Raw genomic sequence first — 22,535 nt, 5'->3', positions numbered from 1 at the left:
CAATATCTGGGGTTTTAAGAACCTGATGAAATAAAAGGTCACAAAGCTGAAGCTGTTTCTACATGTTTTTGGTAATCATCATTGGAAGATTTTATATATATATATATGTATATGTATATATATATATATATATATATATATATATATGTCAATCAACAATCAAGCTACAGTTAACATACAAAGGAGAAAATATATATAAATAATAATAAATAATAAATAGAAGAAGTACAGTTATAGTCATAGTAGTTCAGAGAGTAAGAAGAGGTGAATGAAGAGGTGAATGTTAGGTGTTAGTGGGTTTGTTAGGATAGATGGATGGATGGATGGACGATGGACGGATAGACAGATAGACAGACAGACAGACAGATAGACAGACAGACAGATAGACAGATAGACAGACAGACAGACAGATAGACAGATGGACGGATGGATGGATAGATGGATGTATGGATGAATGGATGGATGGATGGACGATGGACGGATAGACAGATAGACAGATAGACAGATAGACGGATGGACGGATAGATGGATGTATGGATGAATGGATGGATGAATGAATGGATAGATAGATAAAGGACTTTGTTATTTGTAGGTCTACTAGTTCCCAGGGACACATTAGCATCTACACCATCTTGTGGAGCAAGAAGAAAGGCCCAAAGAAGGCATCAGAATACACCGCAGTGTCCCAGCTGCAACAAATGAGGGAAAGAAAAAGAGAGAAACATTTTTGATGTCACAAAATATTTGCTCTGTCTGTCTAAAAGGAAAGAAATGTGTATTGAAACATGTTGGGTCTTTATGAGACACTGTCTCATTTCCAAGATACACTGATACATTAGACTGACTTTGGGTGTGTGTGTGTGTGTGTGTGTGTGTGTGTGTCAGCCCAGACCACAATCATCCTACAATAGCTGGCTTCATTTCAGTGGCTTGTTGTGCGTCTCCACAGCCAGCAAGTGGTCAGCTATTGCTGGCATAGAGAACAGCTGGCTGAGAACAAACACACACACACACACACACAGCATACATAAGAACAAATTAAATATCTCTCACACACACTCACACGTCACAAACCCTGTCTCACTAAATCACACACCCTCTTTGACAGCCATGGTCAAGGATGGCAAAAGAAAAGCTGTTTACCAAGATGTCCACAGTAGGACGATCAAGAATGTCTCACTGGGACGCCAGCCGAGAGGCCACACACTATTTATACAAACCTGACTCTGAGGAAGTAACAAATACAAGCGCTTGACAAGTAGAGCTCGCAGTAACATTTGATATACTAGGTAATTACTTCATACAAAATTAGACGCAGTCACTGATTCGTTCATTAAAACCACAAGGAGCTGAGAAGTGTTGCTCAATACGTGCTCCGCGGCAACAAACTCGGCCTCGTCTTCTCTCCCAGAATTTGAATTCTCCTGGTTTGACTTGAATGCTCCGTGGAGAAGCACTGCCTCATCCTCCAGCTTTCCAGTCCGGGCGCTGAGCTCTGCTGCTGCTGTCATGAACGTGTCACAGTTTAAGACTGCACACAGACATATGGTCATCCCGCTGCTATGAGATGAGGTCGTGTGAATCTGGCGAGGAGCGACGAAGGCTCCACAATCGGCTACAGAAAGGGCGACATTTTTGAGGTCCGCACGGTTTTACAGCAACATCTAATGAAATGGAAGGAAATAAAAAGGGTGGGGCGGCTGGGAGGAATTAAGAAAACAGGGAGGGGCAGAATAACCCAGCTAATAAGTCATATCAGATAATTAGAAGACGGGTACACCAGAATGTCACAGAAAATCTGGAAATACCAAAATGACAGACTTCTTTCTGAGCCAGAGCTGCAGTGTGTATTTTTGACTTTAATCGCTATCAGCTTTTCACCCTGTCGTCCTTACTGTAAACACGGCTGTTTATAACACGACAAATGTCACATCAGTGCAAAATGATACTTATTATTTTTTAATATTTTCATTGATGCCGGCAAATCACAAATCGTAATTGCTTGATCATGTTTCTGTAGCAGGTTAGCCTTGCTGCTAATAGCATTCCAGATTTGCCATTATTGTTGGTAACTTGTGTTTGAAAGAGTTTAACTAATTAGTTACTACACTAGGTAAGGGCAAACTAAGGCCCGCGGGCCAGATGTGGCCCATTCATATTTTATTTATATTGTCATTATACTTCTGCTTTTTCCCTGCAATACCAACATTTTCCCAAAATATGGTGTAGAAAATGACAAAAGCATTTTAGCATTTTAGCCTTTCTGCATGACTTTACATGTAATTTATCTTAGTTTGCATGACCGCTCCATCTATCTGCTCCTGACCCGGCCTTCCTGTTCAATTTTAGGACAATTGTGGCCCGCCTGTACTACACTGTCTCCTACTCTGCCTAATGTCAAGAATGTCAGCAGATCAATCCCCGGTGGAAACAGACAGGTTAGGGTATTTGTGTACTCTACACTAGGTTGACCAGAGTTATGTTCTTCTCACATCACTGAGGCCCCTTACAGTTTTCATGTAGACACTATGGTTCAACATGAATAAAGAAAGACATCCAAATTCATTATAAAAGGAGAATTCAAAGCCACTGGTGCCAAAAAAAACAACAGTCTCCACACAGAAACACAGACACTGTGATTCACCAGGGGCATTCTGGGGACAACAGAACAAAACAAAACCTGTCGACTACACAAATATCTGGCTCTCTTCGACCACTGGAACTTATTTTGTGAAATCATTTTAGTAACTGAGAAGATTCACTCAGCATAAACAGATGTGCAGACACAGAGACACTAGGTTGGAAAGATACCGTGGAGGAACAGAGAGAAAACAATGATAAGAGAATATGGGAAAAGAGCATCATCCATCATGAACAGCTGCGCCCCCCGCAGGTCAGTGGTCACTATCTGACCTACATTTGAGCCAAGCCAGAGAAACAACAGAGCCCTGGGTCGTATCAGTTATATAGGCTCCTCTCTGCAGAGGCACATACAGAGCACAGGTCTGGTTTATCGCTTTCCTTCAAGGACACAGGACTAGGAGATGTAAAGGATACACGAGCCAGAAGACAGTTGGTATAATTCAGCAAGAAACACAGAAGATAACGAGTCTAATGGTGACGAGAATAAGCAGGGAGAACGGAGTGAAAGGCCTGCGGGGATGAGCGAGGACGATAAGAGGTGAAAAATGAAAGAATTTAAAGTGTTTCTGCTGCTTCAGATAATCCTTCCTCCTGCGGAGCTTTAATAAATGCCCTTCTCCTCCAGCTGCAGGGCAGAAATAGTGACTTTTACAGCTGGAACGTTAACAGGTTCACAGGTTTGACACGTGGAGCTTTCAGCCAGCCTTTTACTTTGACTACTTTAATGAAATTCATCATCAATTCCACCTTAAACACACACACACACACACACACACACGGCCGGTGCTGGCACACCCAGCCGTTCACTTGTTTTTTTATGACATCAAAGTTGCCCTCTCTCACCACTGTGGTCCTGGCACCTATTTCTTTTTTCTGATTGTTCTGCTCCAGACAAAGATATTCTGCTGTGAATGTGATCATAAGTGCAGATTAATGCTAGGGTGCTGCAGCAATGACGTGGGGAGAAAGGAGTGGGGGTGGGGGGGGCAAGGGCCAACAGCGAGGAAATTACAAACACATTTTCCCCCAAATGTGTTCCATGCTGTCATGTGTTAGCACAGCTCCACTGAAAGAAAATGTAAATCCTGAGATGCACTGTTCAAATCCAGCCCGGACCAGACTGTCAGGAATATTGACGGGTCAAGGTGTCAACTGGACGGATTGGAGGAAACGCCCACTTTCCATTAGCCAACACTGAAAAATGCAGGCCCTGTGACCAGCTCGCTCTTGGTGCGTCATAGGTTTATACTGTAAAAGGACAAAATAAAAAGCACTTTTTCTGGAAGTGCGTCAAGAGAGTCGCACACAACACACACTGGGAACACACTTGGAGATGTGGAAAAGCCAAAACAAACCCCCAAAGCTGCAAATCCTAACAATTTAGCGACTGGAATGAGCGTTTGGCATCTCCACTAATAAATGACCAATTCAAATTGAAGGCTGCGTATTTTTCTATTGATAAACTAATGAAATATCTGACTGAATGTGTTAGTCTAGAACATTTTTGATAGAGTTGTGAAACATCTGTTTGGAATCTTTTTTGGGGTGGGAGGGCGAGGTAGAATCTTCAACCTATTATTAGTATGGAGTGTTCTGGTGGACACTGCAGTTCTACGTATATATAGTACCTGCTGTTACTTCACTGGTTGGTGTTCTGGCTCAGACAGGTGACCTGTGATGGTCCGTTGGACTCCACACAAACCTCTAATCTACTTTTTCATACTCCAAAACCTTGACCTGAGGTGGACTGGAGGGGGAGGAGCCAATTCAATCAGGTCAATAGCCCTGATTGGTTTTGATTGTTTTTTTGATTTTGTTGTTGGAGCTGCTCCAAAAAGAACATTTCAAGAAAAATGTAGAAATTATTTTTTATATAACATACACCAAAAAGAGATAGTTCAAAATTTTAACACATAATACTTTGGATACTGCAACAGTGTTAACCAGAATACTGCAGTCATTAAGAATATTGCACAATTATTAACCCAAGAATTGCACAGATTAACCACATCTGTGCAATATTTAAAATGTTAATATTGCAGGGAATTTAGTATTTTCTCCAACATTCCCAGCTATAATTAATTTGACTTTTTTTTTTTTGACTTTTTTACAGTAGCTAAAGACACAGCAGGTGTTTTACATGAAACTAAAAGCTGCATAAATAAAATGCTGCAAGGTATGTTAGGAAATAAAGATATGTTAAAATTTCAAATATATCAGTCATACTGTATGTACTGTTTTATATATATTTCACAGCAGGGATATATTGACAATACTCTTACAGACCGGGGAAAACCCCCAAAAATCCACGCCCACACACACACCAGTGCACAGACATGCGCACACACACATAGAGAAGATGTATCTTCAGACACAAAGGTCATCTGTCTGACCTGAGACCCAAACCACTGACCTCTTCTGTGTAAGGCATTAGCCTTAACCATCACAGAGCAGCTCCAATATTAATAAACTCTTCACCTTCTGTCTTCCTCTCCTCCCTGCTCTCTCACACCAACCGTCTCCAGGTTATTAGTTCCATCTTTAACGTCTTTCTTCAACACTATCATAATCGTAATTAACTAGACCTCAAGTCAAACACTTTGTTTGTCTGGTTCGTTAACCTTCGGCCAAACAGCAGAACCACTCGGACCCCGCTCTGCATCACCTCCATTAAGGTTTGTTTTAACTAATAACGCTGAAGAAAACCTAATGCAGCAGTGATTCAGTCGAAGAGGAGAAGGGGGAGGACGGAGAGGAGGGGGAGAAGGAAGGGGACAGAACGCCTCAGCTTACACAGACTTCAATTTGATGCACATTCTTCATGTGCCCTGTCTCTACATCACCGGGGGGCGAGGGAGGGGGAGAGGGGGGCGGGGGCCTCTGAAGTCGGGCCAGAATCCCATCAAACTTAATCCACAGGTGATGAAGTCATCGTCGTCGGTTTGGTCGGCCGGCGCTCGCTCTGATAAAACAGCTGGTTCAGAGTCTCACCGCAACAATTTTCTACCACTTCATCTACAGTGATTGGCTGATAGAAAAAATACTGAATCACAACGACTGACCATAGTTGACAAATCACTGGATGATCAGAGGAAGGGGAGTCTCGTCACTTCTATCTCCGATGATAGAGACTCTCAGACTCTTACTCACTCAGCTCAGTGTTTTTACTGAGGTGTTCAGGAGGAGGGGGAGAGAAAAGGAAGGAATAAAAGAAGGGTGGAGGGAGAGAAGGAAAGACAGAAAGACGGGAAGAAAAAGACAGAAAGATGTAAAGATGGGAAGGAAAGAAGGTGAAAGAAGTAAACAAGGAAAGACAACAAAAGCAGGGACAAGTGGAAGGGCAACATACTGGTTCAAATCACAACATAGACCAAACATTTACATTTTAAAGGAAGGAAAAGGATGAGACAGAGTAAGGAAGGTGGGAGGAAGTGAGGAGGGAAATAAATAGGAGAAATGAAGGCAGGAAGAAAGGAAAGAAAGATAGGATGGAGCAGGAAAGAAGAAAAGAATGGATGAAGGAAACAAACAAACAGACTAACAAATGTGCTAGTTTTGTTTCACAAAATAAGAAAATAAGGGGCGGGGGCCAACAGCTGTCTCCAAACCTCCAACATCAAAGCCTGCTCAGCAGCAAACAGACGTCGTCCTGTTGGTGTTACTAAAGAGTTGGATTGTGTTTTGATTTTGATCAAAGCTCACATTAACGGTGTGACACAACGACAAGACTTGGTTATTATGGCTGCCTCTGTTTAAAACAGCAAACCTCAAGGCTGTGGTAGAACCTGGTGGTTCATACGATAGGCTTGTTCTAAAGCTATAAAACACAAACCTTTTTAATTCCATAGCATTTCTACACATTTCCAATCACAATTATGGGCGTCGCTGTGTCCTCGGTTTCTGCCAATATGGCCTCATTTACACCGCACACTGGGCCTTGAACAGACGTGTGTCAGAGAGGTATTACCACTAGAAGGTGGCACTAAAAAAAAAAAACATGGTGGTGCTGTGAAAAAAAAAAAGATCGGACCCAGAGAACAGCTTTGTTGTATCTGTCTGCCTTTTCGCACAGGGATTAAGCGACGTGAGGAGAACGGTGCAGTCTTTGTTTTCCAAAGCCGCGGTCTGATCTGGGCACGGTCACGTATGTTACGGAGCGTCATGCTCATTAATCTCAGTGGGGCCACTTTCCCACAGAACCGGTTCTCTGCCTCGCTGCCGTCCAGGCAGCTCCCAGCAGCTGGAGCCCTGTGGGACCAGAACTCTCCTCATTACCCTTCACTTTCCTCTCTTTCTCTGCTCCTTAAACACTGCTGCACGGCTGTCGGCGTTCTCTGCCAACTCTTACACCTTGCTGCTGTACGCACCGCTCCCAGAACCCTCTCTGTGACTCTGACACACACCACCCCGTCAGCTCTGCCTCCCCTCACTGCGGAGCGGTGTCCGTGTCTTTACGGTCTCCCCAGTCCTGTCAGAGTCCGACCTGGCCCTGCGTCCCTCCATATGGAGGCCATTTCCCCTCCCTCTGCTCTATAGCCATTAGAACATGCAAAAACATTTCAGCAAATGTTAAATAAACAGCCAGATTACTTTTTCACACTCAGGCAACCACATTGGTCTCAGGTGAACCATAATCTCTGGCATTACAGACTCAGCACATACGACCCTGTGCTCGACTTGGTGAGCGATGAAAGCCACTGAAATAATGGTCTCTAAAGCTTCTGTGATACAAATCTGAGCGTGTTTATTAATATCAGCGTAAATGCACCCTTTGAAATCCATGGGTGAATCACAGCCATCCAAGAGCAACAACGAATAATTTTGGAAAGCGGTGGAAAAAGGTGTGGTAATTATTACCAAATAGGCAACACTTGCTCATTGAGGTAAGTGTTAATGTTGGACAAACGTGCACAGACTCTGCCAGAACGTTTCAAAGACAGGCCAATGGCTGTTAATCCCAACACATAAAACACGCAAGCAAACAGATATGTGTGGGTTTTTCTAACAATACATTATCATTTGTTTTGTTTTTTTCTACACATATTTATTCTAAAACCAATTCTAATTCACCAACCTGTTCTTCTACAAGTCATTCCTGACATTGACAAAAACTGTCTCAGGTCTTCGCGCCTTCTTTTGTCAACTTCCTCCCGTCCCCGAGGATCTGAGCAGATTGACCATGACCTCACTCGCCAACATGTTCTCTTCTAAACGTTTATTTTGGCGCAGCAGTGAAAAATTCAGGAAAACTTCTGGTCACTCCAGATTCTTCCACTTTAGAATTATGGAAGCCACAGCGGTGCAGCAGAGTCTCTGGGACGTTTCCTCCAAACCATTGTTTTGTATGATTCTGAATTAGAAACGAAGATGTTAATCAGAGCCTTGAAGCTCGTGAAGTAGACAGGAAGTAGCAATTAGCAACTGTGGCGCAAGTCTGCAGGTTTAAATTAGTAAAATAAGTACGTCTACAATTTTTTTTAATTATTACATTTTTTAATCTCATTTTTCATCAACTACCTGTGGATTAATCAAGATTAATTATGATTACCCATGATTGTAATTAAGCACGATAAAGAGTTCGAGGTGTGATTTTAATTCGCGCTGCTCCAGTGAAACAAAAACTCTTTCCTCCATTGATTGTAAATAACAATGTATGTTTGTATCGAACGTTTGGATCGAGCTAATCTTGTCAGCCCTAAAAAAAAAAAAAAAATCAACATTTGTTTGTTTTACATCGATAGCAAAGATTTGTCTGGGACACAATTGACCTTTCAGCTGTAAGGCATCAGCTCTAGCCGTCGTTGTGCCGCCCTATAAGGTCAAAAACTTTTGATCTTACTCTTCTTTTAGCTGCTTATTTCTGGGTCAGTCATCCCAAACTTAGCCCAGGAAGTAGACAGGAAGTAGAAGTGTGGTGTCAAGTGTTTACAGTAATAACTCAAGTACAGAGACCGTCTCATTAGGAAGTCATTTTTGACATTAATTATAAATGTTTTTCTGGTGACCAATCAGATTTGTGCCTGACATCTGGACCGCCTGCATTCAGAACAGCAGATCGTGCTGGTTTAAATCCCACGTCCTGACGCTTCCAAACCAGGAGAATATGTGTTCATTCAGGCAGCCTGACATTAGACCTCCATCCACCCTCGCACTCTGTGGCTCAGAGCCGACTGTGGTGGCTCAGCCTGGCTGAAAACGTTGGCCATTCACTTGGCACACAGTCTGCGGTCTGTGCTATCCAGGAGCAGCGCTGCCCATCACCAAACCCAGACTGCCTCCCGCTCTTTATGAGCTGAACTGCTCTTCACATTGGTTCTTTCAGAGTGAGGCGGAGTTCCATTTTTAGAAGAAGCCAAGAGTCCTCACGACTGTTGTCTTTCTGCATTATACGTTCCAAACCTTTAGTCCTCAGTCTCAACATATAAACTGAATGTATAAATTGAATTAAGGAATCAAGAGCTGCACGGTGGCTCAATTACCGGGGCCGCCCGTCTACACAGCGCTAGTTATAAAAAGGCACTGATGCAGAAAGAGCTGCATGATCCTCCTGAAGACACGCTGGGTCTGAACCAAACACGTGGCCCTAATTTCACAGACCACACTGACTGCACTTTATTTTAGTGTGAAGAAAACTGCACCGCAGAGAAGAGGAAAAAAGACGAACGTAAGAACTAACCTTCACGACACTCGTCTCCCACAAACCCTGGACAACATCTCCACTCCAGTGCTGTGACTTGTTTGTAGGCGACCCTGAAGGACGGCCTGAGCACGCTCCTGTAGCTGGACAACAACACATGGAAGGCTGACTTTAGGACAGCGTCCACACAGAAACACAAGGACAAGGACACATTTAACTGACAGCTTTACAAAATGTTTGGTTTTTGTGCATCTTTTGTGTTTTACGGAGCAGTACAAAAATAAAGGATTGATTCCGAAAAAAACCCACCAGAGTCATCCAGTGTTTCAGGTGATGTCACAGAGTAAGGTCATAAAAACATCAGCAGAGTCTGACTTACACCTGGGAGTCTTAATGAAGGGCAAAAAGTACAACGAGCGAATATAAACAAAGCCATACAACATCATGTGACGGTGTATTATCTGCTCTGCTCGCTAACTAGTTCCCATGAAACTAGTTAGTCTTAATGGCCTATGTGGGAATGATGTAACAATACTTTGTTAATACATTTCTAGGAGATAGCGATGTAACCATGAAACTGCTGTAGGTCAAAGACGTCTTAAACCAGGCATGGGAAAACTAAGGCCCGGGGACCAGATGCAGCCCATTCAGCTTTTTAATCCGGCCCATCAAACTTTTGATTTGATTGTGTTTGACTACTTGGCCTTTGACCTTTGACCTGATGACTGACTTGATTACACTGTTACTTTTATGACATCAATATGGATGTAATGTTTATTTATATCCTCCAGAGAACTTGAAGAAAAGGAAAAGCACTGATTGTAAAGTATGGTGATGGAGTACATACTGGTTTATTAAAAAAGGGAATGTGAACAATAATCATGTGGTAAATAAATCTGTGCATGTACCAGAACTTCAGCATGGCTTTGTTTGGGTGTTATAGTAGTAACAAAGGTCTTCTATAATTCCCATTTTCATCCTTTATTATAAGCAAAGATTGTTTGTCCACTCCACTCTGGACCGACAGCAGTCTCCTTCTCTAACAGACTGTCTCAGCTCTGCTGTCACACAGGGACATTGCAGGGAGTCTGTCCTGACAGCTGAGGTAAGACTGTAGAGTCTTGACATCTGCTGTCACTGACAAACACACTCCTCACACTCCTGTCATGTAACCTAATACAAATATTTCTGAACACATGTAACTGTGGCTGAGTACAACCTGGACAGGTGTGTGGTGCACGTGCTCAGTAGAACCTGAATGCTTCACTGTACGTATTCTATCATTGCATAATGATCTAATGGGTTTCCCTTTAGAAGACAATAAGGCAGTAAAACATACATGCACTTCCTAAAATGTACCCACAGCATATCCATCCTCCTCACTGTCCATACGTCGATGCATTATTTGAACTATATGTCTGTCTCTCTGTCCACCTGTCTACAGGGACATGTCTTACCTGATGACTTTGGCGCAGGGTCCAGGCCACCGACAGCCCTGAAACACTCTCTGCACAGTGGTTTCTGTCCCATTTTGGACCTGACAGGACACCGTTCTGGAGACAGTGTACTGACACCAGTTCCTAAAAACAGACAGAAAACAACTTTAGAAAACAAAATATTGCACAATAATACTAATAATAGTGGCTTATAAGACGTGAAGCTGTAAACGGTCAGGAACTCACCTGAGCTGGGTCCGGGTCCCTGGAGGTCCACCGCTGCCGCTCTGTTCTGACTTGATGCGCTGCCGCTGCACCGTGATGCTTGGAAAGTGATAAACGAACCCTGTCCCCACCGACGGACAAACTAACGATAGCAACACGCACAGCGCGAAGAATGTCCACGAAGCCATGACTTCCCTGCGATTTATCCCTGATAGCGAAATGTGACGACGGCGTTCAAGTACAAAGTTTCCACAGTCAGAATATGAATGACGGGTCGACGGGAGACTGCGGACGAAGACTTAAACAAATAACAGATTTGCAAGCGAACTGTCCATCCCTGCGCCCGGACCAGAACAGAGCTCACAGTGACTGACACACAGGCACTTCTTATAGAATGATGTGGGTTCCTGAGCGTTGACATACAGTGCTGTGGACTGAGGAGTCAAATATCCAGCGTGCGTAAAAGCGCGTCTGGAACCGAAGGAAAAGAGCTGAGTCATTAAAAAAAACACGCTCTAATGTAATAACGTTTCTATCACCATAACTCACAGATAAGCCTCCAGTAACTACAAAAGAGAATTATTAAAACCATATCCATTCGGAGTGGCATAGAAGGTGACAAATAATGACAGGTTTTTAACTCTCAGTTTAGCATTTGGTTACTTTCCAAACCGTTAACACATGCAGAAAAGAGCGCGACGACACCGCAAATGACACGACTGTAACTCATTTGAGTCGTCTTATCAATCTGTTGCAAATGCTCTGTGTTTGCAATAAGTAAGTTATGCATTAAAACCCAAACTGCTTTTGCAACCACGGCAGTAAAAAGATGAAAGCACATTTCACAAAAGATTGCTTCAACAAGTCAGTGTCCAAGTGTATAAGTTTTTATTTGCTTGGACAGCATCCTAACCTCATTATTGTGACTCACAAAATACCCCCTCACATGTTTTCAATTTCACACCGGCACGGAACGTCCCTACAAGAAAAATATATGGCCGACATCATGTATTTAACTTGGGATAATTTAAACACAAATAACAGTTTCCATCTGTGATCCGTTAGAAAGTAGTGTGTGATATATTTCAGATTACAAAATTTAAATTTACAGACTATGTTTCGTACTTTGAAACGTTTCAGTTGGTTGTAGATGCCTGTTAATCATAATTATCTTGAGGAAAATCGTGAAAATTTTAAAGGAGCCCGGTTTCTCTTAGCACTAGTATAGGTCTTATTCCTTATTTGTTACAGACATCACGTCCAAATACTTCTGTGCGTGCCTTGCGTTTGGCACGGTCGTTGAGCAATATATCCCACCAGAGGGCAGCGTTGATTTCAGGGTCCATTTCCGGCCTGACATTAATTTCTCACACTAGTCAATAACAAACATGGCGACCGTGCATTCGATTCCTTCTTATGTGAATAGATAGTTTACATGTTGTCCTGCAGCTTACACCACATGTCTTTTTCTGTCCCACATTTTATTGACTGGGAGCTGGTCACCGTATGTGTGAAGAGCTATGATTAAAGGCAGACACGATGTGCTAAAAAATGTATCTAAATAAAGATAAAAGGAGACTCGTCGGAGTTTACTCAATAATACATAAACTAGTACTAGTTTATACGCGTACAGACATTGCCATGTTCAAATATTTGTGCAGAAATAAATACATCTCACTAAGTGAATGTCACTTCATCAACACGAGGAATTTGTGAACGACAGTGCCCTCTGCTGACGAACTCCACTTTGTACAGGCTTTAGAAAGCAGACGTGTCCCACAGTGGGTCCAGCTTGCACGGCTACAGTGAGGCTGACAGCACCGGTAGCAGCATGGAAGAAAAACCTGACGTGGAGATGGCAGAAAATCCTTTTGAGCCATACATTGAGCCCCTTCGTCGGCAGCTGGAGAACCAAGAACCGGTTTTTCTGATCGGCGTCATTGTGGCACTGGCGGTGGTTATCAGCTCCTGTGGTAAGAAGTTTGCTTAAATAAAGTAAGCATAGCAGGCGAGGCCTTTAGCGTTAGCTTAGCCTGAGCTACAGAGTAGTCGTTATATCTTCTATAGTTTGTTAGCATGTTGATGGTTTAGCTTTGCTAATGCTGAAAAGAGTCTTTGTGGTGCAACGTTCAGCGACAAATGTCAAAAAAAAAATTTAAAAAAAATCTGTGAACGGAATGTTAAAAATAAAGTAACAGGCTAGGAAGCTAACTCAGGTGGTGAGCTGAAGCTGCTGGTTGTCATTTTAACTGAAGACAAAACGAAAGCTATTCTTCTTCTGTTCTTAAGTTGTGTCTGCCCGTCAGGGACAACCTAGTTTAATCCTTTTCTTCGTCTTTTGGTGGCTCCCAAGGAGTCGCCACAACCAAGCATCTGCCTCCATCTTTGCCTTACTTACCTACTGTTAGACCAATCACCGCCACGTACTTCTTGAGTTTATCCAAAAATTCTGCTCTGGGTTCTTCTTCTCTTGTCTACCTGACAGCTCCATCTCCAGCAAACTTTTTTTTAGTAATGCTTAGAGTCCAAACGTTGCATCTCTAACTTTATCTCCTCCGATCTTGACATTTGAAAACACCATTGCAGATCTCACAGTTTTCCTTGTTTTGAATGGTTGATCCCACTTTATTATGCAGCTTCATCTTTTCACCAGTGTCACTCTCCATCACACACATATGAACTGTTAAGAACATTAAGTTCCTGGCTCTTCATAAGCAGAACAACCAACAGTTCATTTCCGTTCCCTGCTGCTCTGAAACTCAAACTGAAAAAAACAAAACAAAAAAACCCTTCTGTTTTCTTTCTGTAGTTTTCCTGAAGTACTTCCTCAGCAGTAAAACTGTTAGAAGTGCTGTGCTCCTGGTCGGACTCTGTGACTCTGGAAAAACTCTGCTCTTCTGCCGGGTGAGCTGATGAAGTTGTGACTCGTTTTGTCATATCATGTGACAAGCCTATCTGACAGGTGTCGGTTGATTAACTTTAATTATTATCTTTTTTTTATTTTAGCTGCTGTCAGGAAAGTTCAAACGAACGCAGACCTCCATCACTGACAGCAGCGCCCCCTACAAGGCCAAAAGTGACAGGGTAGGTGTTATGGTTTCCATTGATACCTCCATGATTCACAGTTGGGGTCGGCACCGACCCGTTTAAAATTTTAAATGCATAATCACTTTCAATTTGTTTATTGAATCGAGGGCTTTTGACTTTGTCAGGAACCAATATTTCAAATAAATAAAACAAAAACTAAAAAATATTTTCACTAAATTATAAATTGCTCGGGTGGAAATTATGACCTTTGTGTTAGGGTCGGTTTCAGCCAGCTCCTCTCCTAATGTGAGCTTTAGGGGATTCTCATTATGCGTGGTTTTCCAGTATACCTGCACAAAACCAAAACAAACAAAGATGGGCATGTCCAGAGATGTAAAGTGGATTCACTCATTTGAGTGGCCATTTGACTTGCAGAGTGCACAAATGAGGTTCTGGATCATGTTTTTGGTGAAATGAGGGAGAGGATACAGATGAGCAGGTTTCTGTATAATTAGAACCAAAACTTAAATCATAAGTGCACTGTCAGCCAAAACACTGACAGACAGCTCCTCTCCCAATCATGTGAGCTTTAGGGGATGCTCATTTTGCCTTGTTTTCCAGTATCCCTGCACAAAAACAAAACAAATACCTCATGATGAACATGGCAGGGCAGCTGGTACAAATGTCATCAAAATGACCCCTGGAATCACATGGTTTGCTGTGACCAGAGTCAGTGACAAGACATGTTTTGAACTATTTATGCCATTGTCACTAAAAAGAATCGTCATTACTATGATGAACCTTGAAGGAAAAAAAGTCCAAGGGACATGAGGAATACCTGGATGATTTAATTGGTGTTCTTCTTCTTGCGGGAGTGTACAGATCCTACAGTGAGGCCACTGATACTCTATGGGGCGCATCGACAGGCAGAAATATTTTCCGGGCAACAATATCACTTCAGACATTTGAAATGATTTCAAGAGTCCTCAGATTTGACAACAGAGAGACCTCTGACAAGCTTGCTCCTATCAGGGATGTCTGGGAGAGATATAAATACTTTTTTTTGCCTTTTCTTGATGTAAATATATATGGGTCGAAATTGACCTGTAACACCATAGATGTTACTTTAGTTATTAATATTAAAATGAAAAAATAAAACGTATTTAAGAGATGTGTTCTATACCCCTCAGTAATAGTCAGGTAACATAACATCCTTTTATTTATTAATATGATTCTCTTGAGGTTCATTTTATAATTTTTTTTAAAATTGAAATCGAGGGGTATACTGACAAAAAACACCAAAAGTATTAAAACTAATATTTTCATGGATAAGGTAACCAAGAGATGAGAAACAAATTGGATGATTATTGTTTTTAGTGTATTTTATAGCTGGTTTAAACCGACCTGTTAACAGCCTTGTTCACTGTTCTCTTCTGCTCCTTTATTCAGGGCAGCACCTGGACTCTCATAGATCTGCCTGGACATGAAAGTCTTCGCTCACAGTACCTGGAGAAGTTCAAGTCTACTGCCAGGTGAGAAGACAAGTCTTAGCTTTTTCCCCGTCTGCGGAGGTTCTTGACATTTTGATAGGCATTGAGAATGTTGACAAACTTCAAGGACTGTTAGCCTCTCATAGCAAATAAATATATTTATCCATGTCATAAAAATCACTCAAAAATACAATAATTGAAATATAACTTTAATAATAAATATAAAACTGATTAACACAAATGATTAACTAACTAAAAACGTATGTTAACTAGTGTGTTTTGGTGGTACATACAGTGACATGTTCATCCCTGTGTCCTCAGAGCCATCGTGTTTGTAGTGGACAGCGCCATCTTCCAGAAGGAAGTGAGAGACGTGGCGGAGTTCCTGTACGACCTGCTGACAGACATTGTAATTTCCAGAAATGCTCCGGCTATTATTGTGGCATGCAACAAACAAGGTAAAAAAAACCACATACATAGGATCACACAGTATATATTATAGAATTCAAGTGTTTATCTTACGCTACAGTATGTGTTGTATTTAACAACATATTTGTTCTACAGATATCACTATGGCAAAATCGGCAAAACTGATTCAACAGCAGCTGGAAAAAGAACTGTAAGTACTATCTACTCTGAACCACTTTTTAAATACTGTGGTACAGATATTACACCATCCTTACTTTTCTATGTATTAATACTTACAGTATTCAACCTTGTACTGCAAAACATAAAATACACCTGACTATAAATAGACAGCTGTAGACACATGTACCCTTTGTGATACTTACCCTCCCCCTGGTGGTACATGTGCCTGGCAGTAGGGGGCAGTCAAGACACATTTCTCCTTTATATACTTTATGCCTAGCAGGTCTTTTATCGTTGGTCTTGCCCATCGTTTTTTGAGAAACAAATATATATATGTATATGAATATACCAAATATTTTCCAAGGTCATTTGAGATGTAAAATGTTTGCGAACCATTGATCTTGATATTCTCCCAGCTATAGCTGCATCTAGCATACCCTTCTGTTCATTAAGTGAACATTATGTAAACAAAGACTTGTGTCTGGGTTTTTGTTTTTTTCTTTCAACAGAAACACTTTGCGGGTGACACGCTCGGCAGCCCTCAGCTCTCAGGACGGCTCCATCGGTGGCAGCATGTATCTGGGCAAGAAAGGCAAGGACTTTGAGTTTGGCCAGCTGTCCATGAAGGTGGAGTTTGTGGAGTGCAGTGCCCGTGGTAGCAAGAGTGAAGACGGGGATGCAGAGCTGGAGCGTCTGGAGAAATGTCTGGCTAAACTGTAAAATGATTGATCCGAAGAACAACCCACGGACACGCACACACCAACTGGGCTCAGAGTAAAGGGAGACTCCAGTCATTGCTGTGGACCATGTTTGTCTGGAGACATCATGGTCCTGTCTGTGCTGAATCACAATGTATGAACATAATGTTTGAGGAGATAAAAAAAGAAAACACCAAAAAGACTGTGAAAACCACTCACTGCCTGCAGAGCTGGGAAATGATCATGTGCTTCTTCAGTTTAGACCCTACTGTGAACAAACACATGGCTCATTGTTGGAGTTCACTCTTGGACAGTTGATAATCTTTAGGTTTTTGTGTCTGTTTTAAAAGTCTGAGCTCATCTGATCTTCAATGTTCAGCTCTGTGCCTTTCCCTGATATTTCTTTAGATGAGTGTCCTACTTTTTGTGCAAAGATAGATTTGCTTGTGTGAGAATTGTGCGCAGCTACACCGCATTGGCAATGACCGTATGCATCATATGTATTGTAATAATGAAAGACTGAAGATTCAACCTTGTCTGACTCCATTTTAAGACATTTGGTTTGTATGTTTTTGATGCTCAACATTCATAGCAACAACAAAAAAAAGAGTTTGATCAAATTACATTTGGTTATTTTTCTGGCTGTGTTCAAATCAACACAAGGAATCCAGTGTCGAAACAAAAATTGTATTTGAAACAAAAATAAACCAGACTCCTTCCATGCCAAATTAAACAACTAAAAATGCATTGGTGAGACAAACTCTCGGAGCGCGTTCACTGTTCTCCACGGGTGATGTCGTGCCTGAGACTACAGGTGAGACAGAGGGTAAACAGTCAGACTGCAGCTCTGATCTGCTACAACCACACACTGTTCTCCCTTCAGCACAGCAGCACACAACCAGTTCACCTTATCTCCATGACTGAAGCTCAGTTTGGGTCCAGACTTGTCCTCTGTCACGTCCTCAGTAGCTGCAGCTTCACCCTCCACTACTGCAGCAGCAGCAGCATCAGCCTCATTCTCCTCCTCATCCTTGGGTTGGGCCTTTGTTTTATCCTGAGATTGTTCTTTCTTCTTTTTCTTGCTTTTACCTATCCTTCGTGGTGCTGAAGTCGCTCTAGTTTTGCCTTTTCCCTCTGGAGAAACCACCGGATGTTTACTGAGGTCCCACAGAGCCACCTGACCATCATTTCCTCCAGTGATCAGCCAGTACGGGTGGGAAGATGAAGTAACAAAGTGAGCCTGCGATGCTCCCTGACTGTGGGCTTTAATTGCTCCGTGTTGTTCCAGTTTGGAGCCGGCGCCGATCCGCATCAGATGCACTTGGCCGTCCTCTGCAGCACATCCTACGATATTCCCACAGCCTGAGACTGAAACACAGTGAGCCAGCGGTGGGTTGAAGAGCTGACCTGGACGCTGCTGTTGGTCCCCTTCATCTTCAGCTACATCCTGCAGGTTCAGTGTCCAGAGGGGACGGGTCTTCTGCAAACCCCACAGCATCACCTGAAGGGACACAAAATTAGAAGAGAGAATATATCAAGCATGACATGAACTCGTCCAGAAACTGAAGCAGAACTTGCGTTCCGTTTCCCACCTGCATGTCCAGTCCAGCAGACAGCAGGTTGTTGGGTCTGTGAGGCCTGAAAGCTACAGAGGAGCAGATGTTGGTGTGTCTGCGAAGAGTCCTGCACACCTTCCCACCAGGAAGCTCCAGCACTCGCACCACTCCCGAGTCGTCAGCCACTGCTAGAGCTGAACCTGTCTCATTTACAGCTAACGCGTTGATCTCCTCCTCCCCTACGCCCCGATACTCATCCACAGGTTCCTTCAGGTTCCGACAGTCCAGAACACTCACTATGTCCCCGTGTGACAGATACAGCTGAGAAGGAGCTGCAGGTGAAAACACCACACTGGTGTTGTCCTCCTCACCAGGTAAAGTTAGTCGATTTACAATGTTGCCCTCATGACTCCAAAGGGTCACCTCCCCTCCCTCTGAGCCTGAAGCGATGAGACCCTCAGGGCCCGGAGAAACTCCTACACACAGGATGGACGAGGAGTGGCCTCCAGACCACTGTCCGGCCATGGTGACCCTGCACAGAACATTCACAACTAAAGGTTAGAAAATAAAGACTGCAATAGAAAACAAATGCTAGGAGAAGGAACTCATTGTCAGGAACTGCCATGTGAAATCCCATGACAAGCATTTATGACCATCTAAAATAAATATGTTGGAAACAAAAGTCTAAAGCTGAGTCAAAATGTAGTTGAAAATATTTGATGTAACTGAAGTAAAATCCAAATCCACTGATGCAAAATGGGTCTGGGGGCTCATATTACTCAAAGTTAAATGTTAAAGGAGCGACCGAACAAATGCTGAGAACTGTAAAGCTGAAGTCTCTTATACAGCAGGAAAAAAAGGCAAATCCTTCTGCTGCAGCACTACAACTGTCAATACAGTCTGTTTACACATGATTTTACCGTAAATAAAGAACACGTGACTCAATGAAAAACTATATAAACTAATGATAAAATGATATTACTAAACTACATGTTGTCAGGTTTATTTAATTTTTTAAAACAAGAAAAAGCGTAGATACGAAAAACATTTTATTTTTCTATTTGCGGTGATTCCTGAAAAACAAGTCAAAGTGCATCAACAAACAATGGGAGTTTATATAAATGCATTTTAGACTTTTTTTATCGGTAAAACAAAAAATGGATTTGTCACTACAAAATACAAATATTAGATCATCTCATGTTTTATTACGGCGTGTGTGTACGAACTAAGAAATAAATACAAACTACTGTGAACTCGACTCTGCGGGACCTGTTAGCCGCACTGCTAATAAATCAACGTCCGGTGTTTCCTCTACGTCCACAAAAGCCTTCAGTTAAAATTAGATGTTATTTTTACTTTAACTGATATACATCAGTGTCCGAATTGTATTTAAAGAATAAAATAACTGACTTACCTCAAACAGTGTTGTCACGCCTTTCACTAGCTGCCATGCGGAGCTGGGTCGCCGTTTGATGACGTAACAATCGTGAGACTTTTTCCGTCTATTGATTTTTATTATACATTATAGTCACAGAAATATCACGGTTAACAAAAGTTACGACTTGATAAATGTAATAAAGAAAACAAATAGTTTTAGGACTACGTCAACATAATTTTTTTTAGTTTGTCGTTTTTTACGCTTTAGAAGAAATGAAAAACAAAACAAATGCATTTCTACTGCATTTTACATACATTTGTCTGCACTTTGGTTTATACCTGTTATTTATGAAATAAAAATAAATGAAATTAAACTAATAATATGATCCAAAACATCAAAAAATAACAAAAACACACATTCAGTATAATACGTGACATTTATATAATAGTTAAAATATAAAATATACATAAAAATATATAGAATAGTGTAAAGTACTATTATGAAGCCAATATCTCAAGACGACTGGTCTTTGGGTCAAACGTGGCCTCCATGAACATAGAAGCTACTGTCCACTCCACTATCCAGGGCTGTAGATCTGATGAGTGTGGCCCATTTCTGGGTCAGTGAACAATATGTCATACCCATGTACTCAATAGGAGACAATGAGGACAGGTCACAGCTTTCAAATTCCCACAAACACAATACTTACAGCGCAGCAACTGCAGGACTCACAGAGCGCCATCAATGTAAGTAACCTATAGTTGTGGGATTTTTAAAAATCGAGGCATATTGTATTTAAAAATATTTATTCTATAGGGGGCCAATGAAGGGGGAACTAGACATGTACAACATTCTTTACAATGATCTGCAGTGAGCTATAAGAGGCAGAGGAGGATGAGTTGATGAGCTGGGATTCTGAGTTTGTTAAAACATGAAAGAAGTCAGTCTTACAAATGTATGTTTTCTTATTTAATCTGAAAATCAAGCTTGTTACTTTTGCAACATCTGATTAATAATGTAATGTATATATATATATATCTTTATATATATGTATACATATACATATACATCACTAGAACACTGAAAGTAAAGAGAAGAACATAGTACTGCAAGTATACATGTATTTATTTTATTTAACTTTTTTTTTTGAGAATTTGGAGTTGAATAAAGATATTCACCTGTCAGACAGCATGAAGTCGCCCTACTTCCCTGCCAGGTCTGTGCTGTTCCACAAACAGCCCAGTGGAGTGACGTACAGAGTCCCGGCGCTGCTCTACCTGCCACGCTTCAGATGGTTTTTGGCCTTCTGTGAGGAGAGACTCAGCCCGTCTGACTCTGAGGCTCACCTGCTGGTCATGAGGAAAGGAACCTTCTACAGAAACTATGTCGAGGTCAGAGGTCATGTCTGTCTGTCTGTCTGTCTGTCTATCTATCTCTCTCCTCACCCTCCCTCACCTCTGATGTTCCAGTGGGACGACATGCGTGTCCTGGGTACTGCAGTGTTGACAGGTCACAGGTCCATGAACCCGTGTCCAGTGTACGACGAGTTCACAGGAACTCTCTTCTTGTTCTTCATCTCCGTCCTGGGCCACACCTCAGAGACCTATCAGCTGGTGACCGGCAGGAACGTGACTCGACTGTGCTACATCTGCAGCACTGATGGGGGAGACACCTGGACTGATGTCACTGACCTCACAGAGAGAGTCATAGGAGACAAGGTCAAAGGTCAGAGACCAGACATTTGCTGAAACATTTTCAAACATGGAATCTAGGACTTTTGAAAATTAAAGCATTCATTAATTTTTGATATTGGTTTTTAAAGTTTTTAGTCACAAATGAGTTGAAACTGATTCTTCAGTGTGTGGTGAATAAAGATAAATTTAATATAATCTAATAATTAAAGAAAGTGGATTTTACATAATGATTACAATTAATCAACAACAATTAAACATGATAAATGCTGCCTAGCTAGTCTGTGATAATCCAGAATACAACATGTAATGGTTTGAGAGCCATAACAAAAATGTACATCTGTATTTTTTGTTCCTTGAATAACTTATGGCTTATTTACCTCCCTTCCTTGTTTTCAGAATGGGCCACCTTTGCCCTGGGTCCAGGTCATGGTATCCAGCTGAAGTCCGGCCGCCTGCTCATCCCTGCCTACGCCTATCACATTGAGTGCAGAGAATGTTTTGGACAGCTCTGCCTGACCACACCACGTGCATTCTGCTTCCTCAGTGACACCCACGGCAGGAGCTGGAGGTTCGGGGAGGCGGTGCCAGGCCCGGAGAGCGTGGAGTGTCAGATGGTGTCTGTGGACCAAGAAGACGGGCGGAATCTGTTGTACTGTAACGCTCGCAGTCGCCTGGGCTACAGGGTTCAGGCTCTTAGTCTGGACGATGGAGCCGTGTTTCAGGAGGGGCAGCCGGTGCCGCGGTTGGTCGAGCCCCCAAATGGTTGCCATGGTAGCATTGTTGGATTTCCTGCTCCCTTGTATCTGCACCGGAGTCCTGAAGGATCAGTGGACTGCTCCAGACACTGGACAGCTTTCAGCGACCTCGGTCCATTCTTCACTAAAACTCCAGACACTCTTCCTGTTTCACCCAGTCGCTCCTCTTCTCCAGATTTCCTCACCCCCACCTGGGTCTTATACTCTCACCCGACATGGACCACTGCACGCAGAGACCTGGGTGTGTTTCTCAGCTTATTCCCTCGTGACCCAGACAGTTGGCACGGGCCTTGGGTGATCTACGAGGGGCCCAGTGCCTACTCCGACCTGGCCTACGTGGAGCTGCCGTCGTCAGACGGAGCGGCTCCTCCCGCGGGCCTCGCCTTCTTTGTTTGATGTGGGGGGAAG

At 42.4% G+C, this 22,535-nt stretch overlaps 4 protein-coding genes across 4 annotated transcripts in view; 2 read left to right on the top strand and 2 right to left on the bottom strand.

Moving 5' to 3' along the window:
- col26a1 (collagen, type XXVI, alpha 1) overlaps positions 1-11,731 on the bottom strand; it is a 24,083-nt gene extending 12,352 nt beyond the window's left edge. The window contains exons 1-3 of the mRNA XM_008309685.3: positions 10,963-11,731; positions 10,738-10,860; positions 9,320-9,423 (exon numbers count right to left, since the gene is read on the bottom strand). Of these exons, the coding sequence (XP_008307907.1) occupies positions 9,320-9,423; positions 10,738-10,860; positions 10,963-11,129 (394 nt within the window). The 5' untranslated portion in view covers positions 11,130-11,731. The remainder of the gene's footprint in view (positions 1-9,319; positions 9,424-10,737; positions 10,861-10,962) is intronic.
- Positions 11,732-12,638: 907 nt separating this feature from the next.
- On the top strand, positions 12,639-17,346 carry srprb (SRP receptor subunit beta). Its single transcript, XM_008309684.3, has 7 exons — positions 12,639-12,914; positions 13,751-13,845; positions 13,948-14,025; positions 15,418-15,500; positions 15,780-15,916; positions 16,023-16,077; positions 16,556-17,346. Exons 1-7 carry the CDS (start codon positions 12,773-12,775, stop codon positions 16,764-16,766), a joined length of 801 nt encoding a protein of 266 aa, XP_008307906.1. The 5' UTR covers positions 12,639-12,772; the 3' UTR covers positions 16,767-17,346.
- wdr53 (WD repeat domain 53) lies at positions 17,271-19,813 on the bottom strand. Its single transcript, XM_008309683.2, has 3 exons — positions 19,715-19,813; positions 18,337-18,832; positions 17,271-18,245 (listed from the first exon to the last, which is right to left on the bottom strand). Exons 2-3 carry the CDS (start codon positions 18,823-18,825, stop codon positions 17,553-17,555), a joined length of 1,182 nt encoding a protein of 393 aa, XP_008307905.1. The 5' UTR covers positions 18,826-18,832; positions 19,715-19,813; the 3' UTR covers positions 17,271-17,552.
- Positions 19,814-19,943: 130 nt separating this feature from the next.
- Positions 19,944-22,535, top strand: part of neu4 (sialidase 4) — a 3,638-nt gene continuing 1,046 nt past the window's right edge. Inside the window, exons 1-2 of the mRNA XM_017032188.2 lie at positions 19,944-21,403; positions 21,769-22,503. Of these exons, the coding sequence (XP_016887677.2) occupies positions 20,797-21,403; positions 21,769-22,503 (1,342 nt within the window). The 5' untranslated portion in view covers positions 19,944-20,796. The remainder of the gene's footprint in view (positions 21,404-21,768; positions 22,504-22,535) is intronic.

This window comes from Cynoglossus semilaevis, chromosome 4, assembly GCF_000523025.1.
Source record: "Cynoglossus semilaevis isolate Cse_v1.0 chromosome 4, Cse_v1.0, whole genome shotgun sequence".
NCBI classification, from domain to species: Eukaryota; Metazoa; Chordata; class Actinopteri; order Pleuronectiformes; family Cynoglossidae; genus Cynoglossus; species Cynoglossus semilaevis.
The sequence above is the reverse complement of the archived record's forward strand: the minus strand, read 5'-3'. Positions and strand labels throughout refer to the sequence as shown.

What these genes read in the sequence shown, in the direction of transcription:
- srprb (XM_008309684.3), top strand. Translation starts at nt 12,773, where the DNA reads ATGGAAGAAAAACCTGACGTGGAGATGGCAGAAAATCCTTTTGAGCCA. An exon ending in AAACTCTGCTCTTCTGCCGG is followed by an intron (nt 13,846 to 13,947) that starts GTGAGCTGATGA and finishes TTTTTATTTTAG; the next exon opens with CTGCTGTCAGGAAAGTTCAA. An exon ending in CAGCAGCTGGAAAAAGAACT is followed by an intron (nt 16,078 to 16,555) that starts GTAAGTACTATC and finishes TTCTTTCAACAG; the next exon opens with AAACACTTTGCGGGTGACAC.
- wdr53 (XM_008309683.2), bottom strand. Translation starts at nt 18,825, where the DNA reads ATGGCCGGACAGTGGTCTGGAGGCCACTCCTCGTCCATCCTGTGTGTA. An exon ending in CTGCTGGACTGGACATGCAG is followed by an intron (nt 18,246 to 18,336) that starts GTGGGAAACGGA and finishes GTGTCCCTTCAG; the next exon opens with GTGATGCTGTGGGGTTTGCA.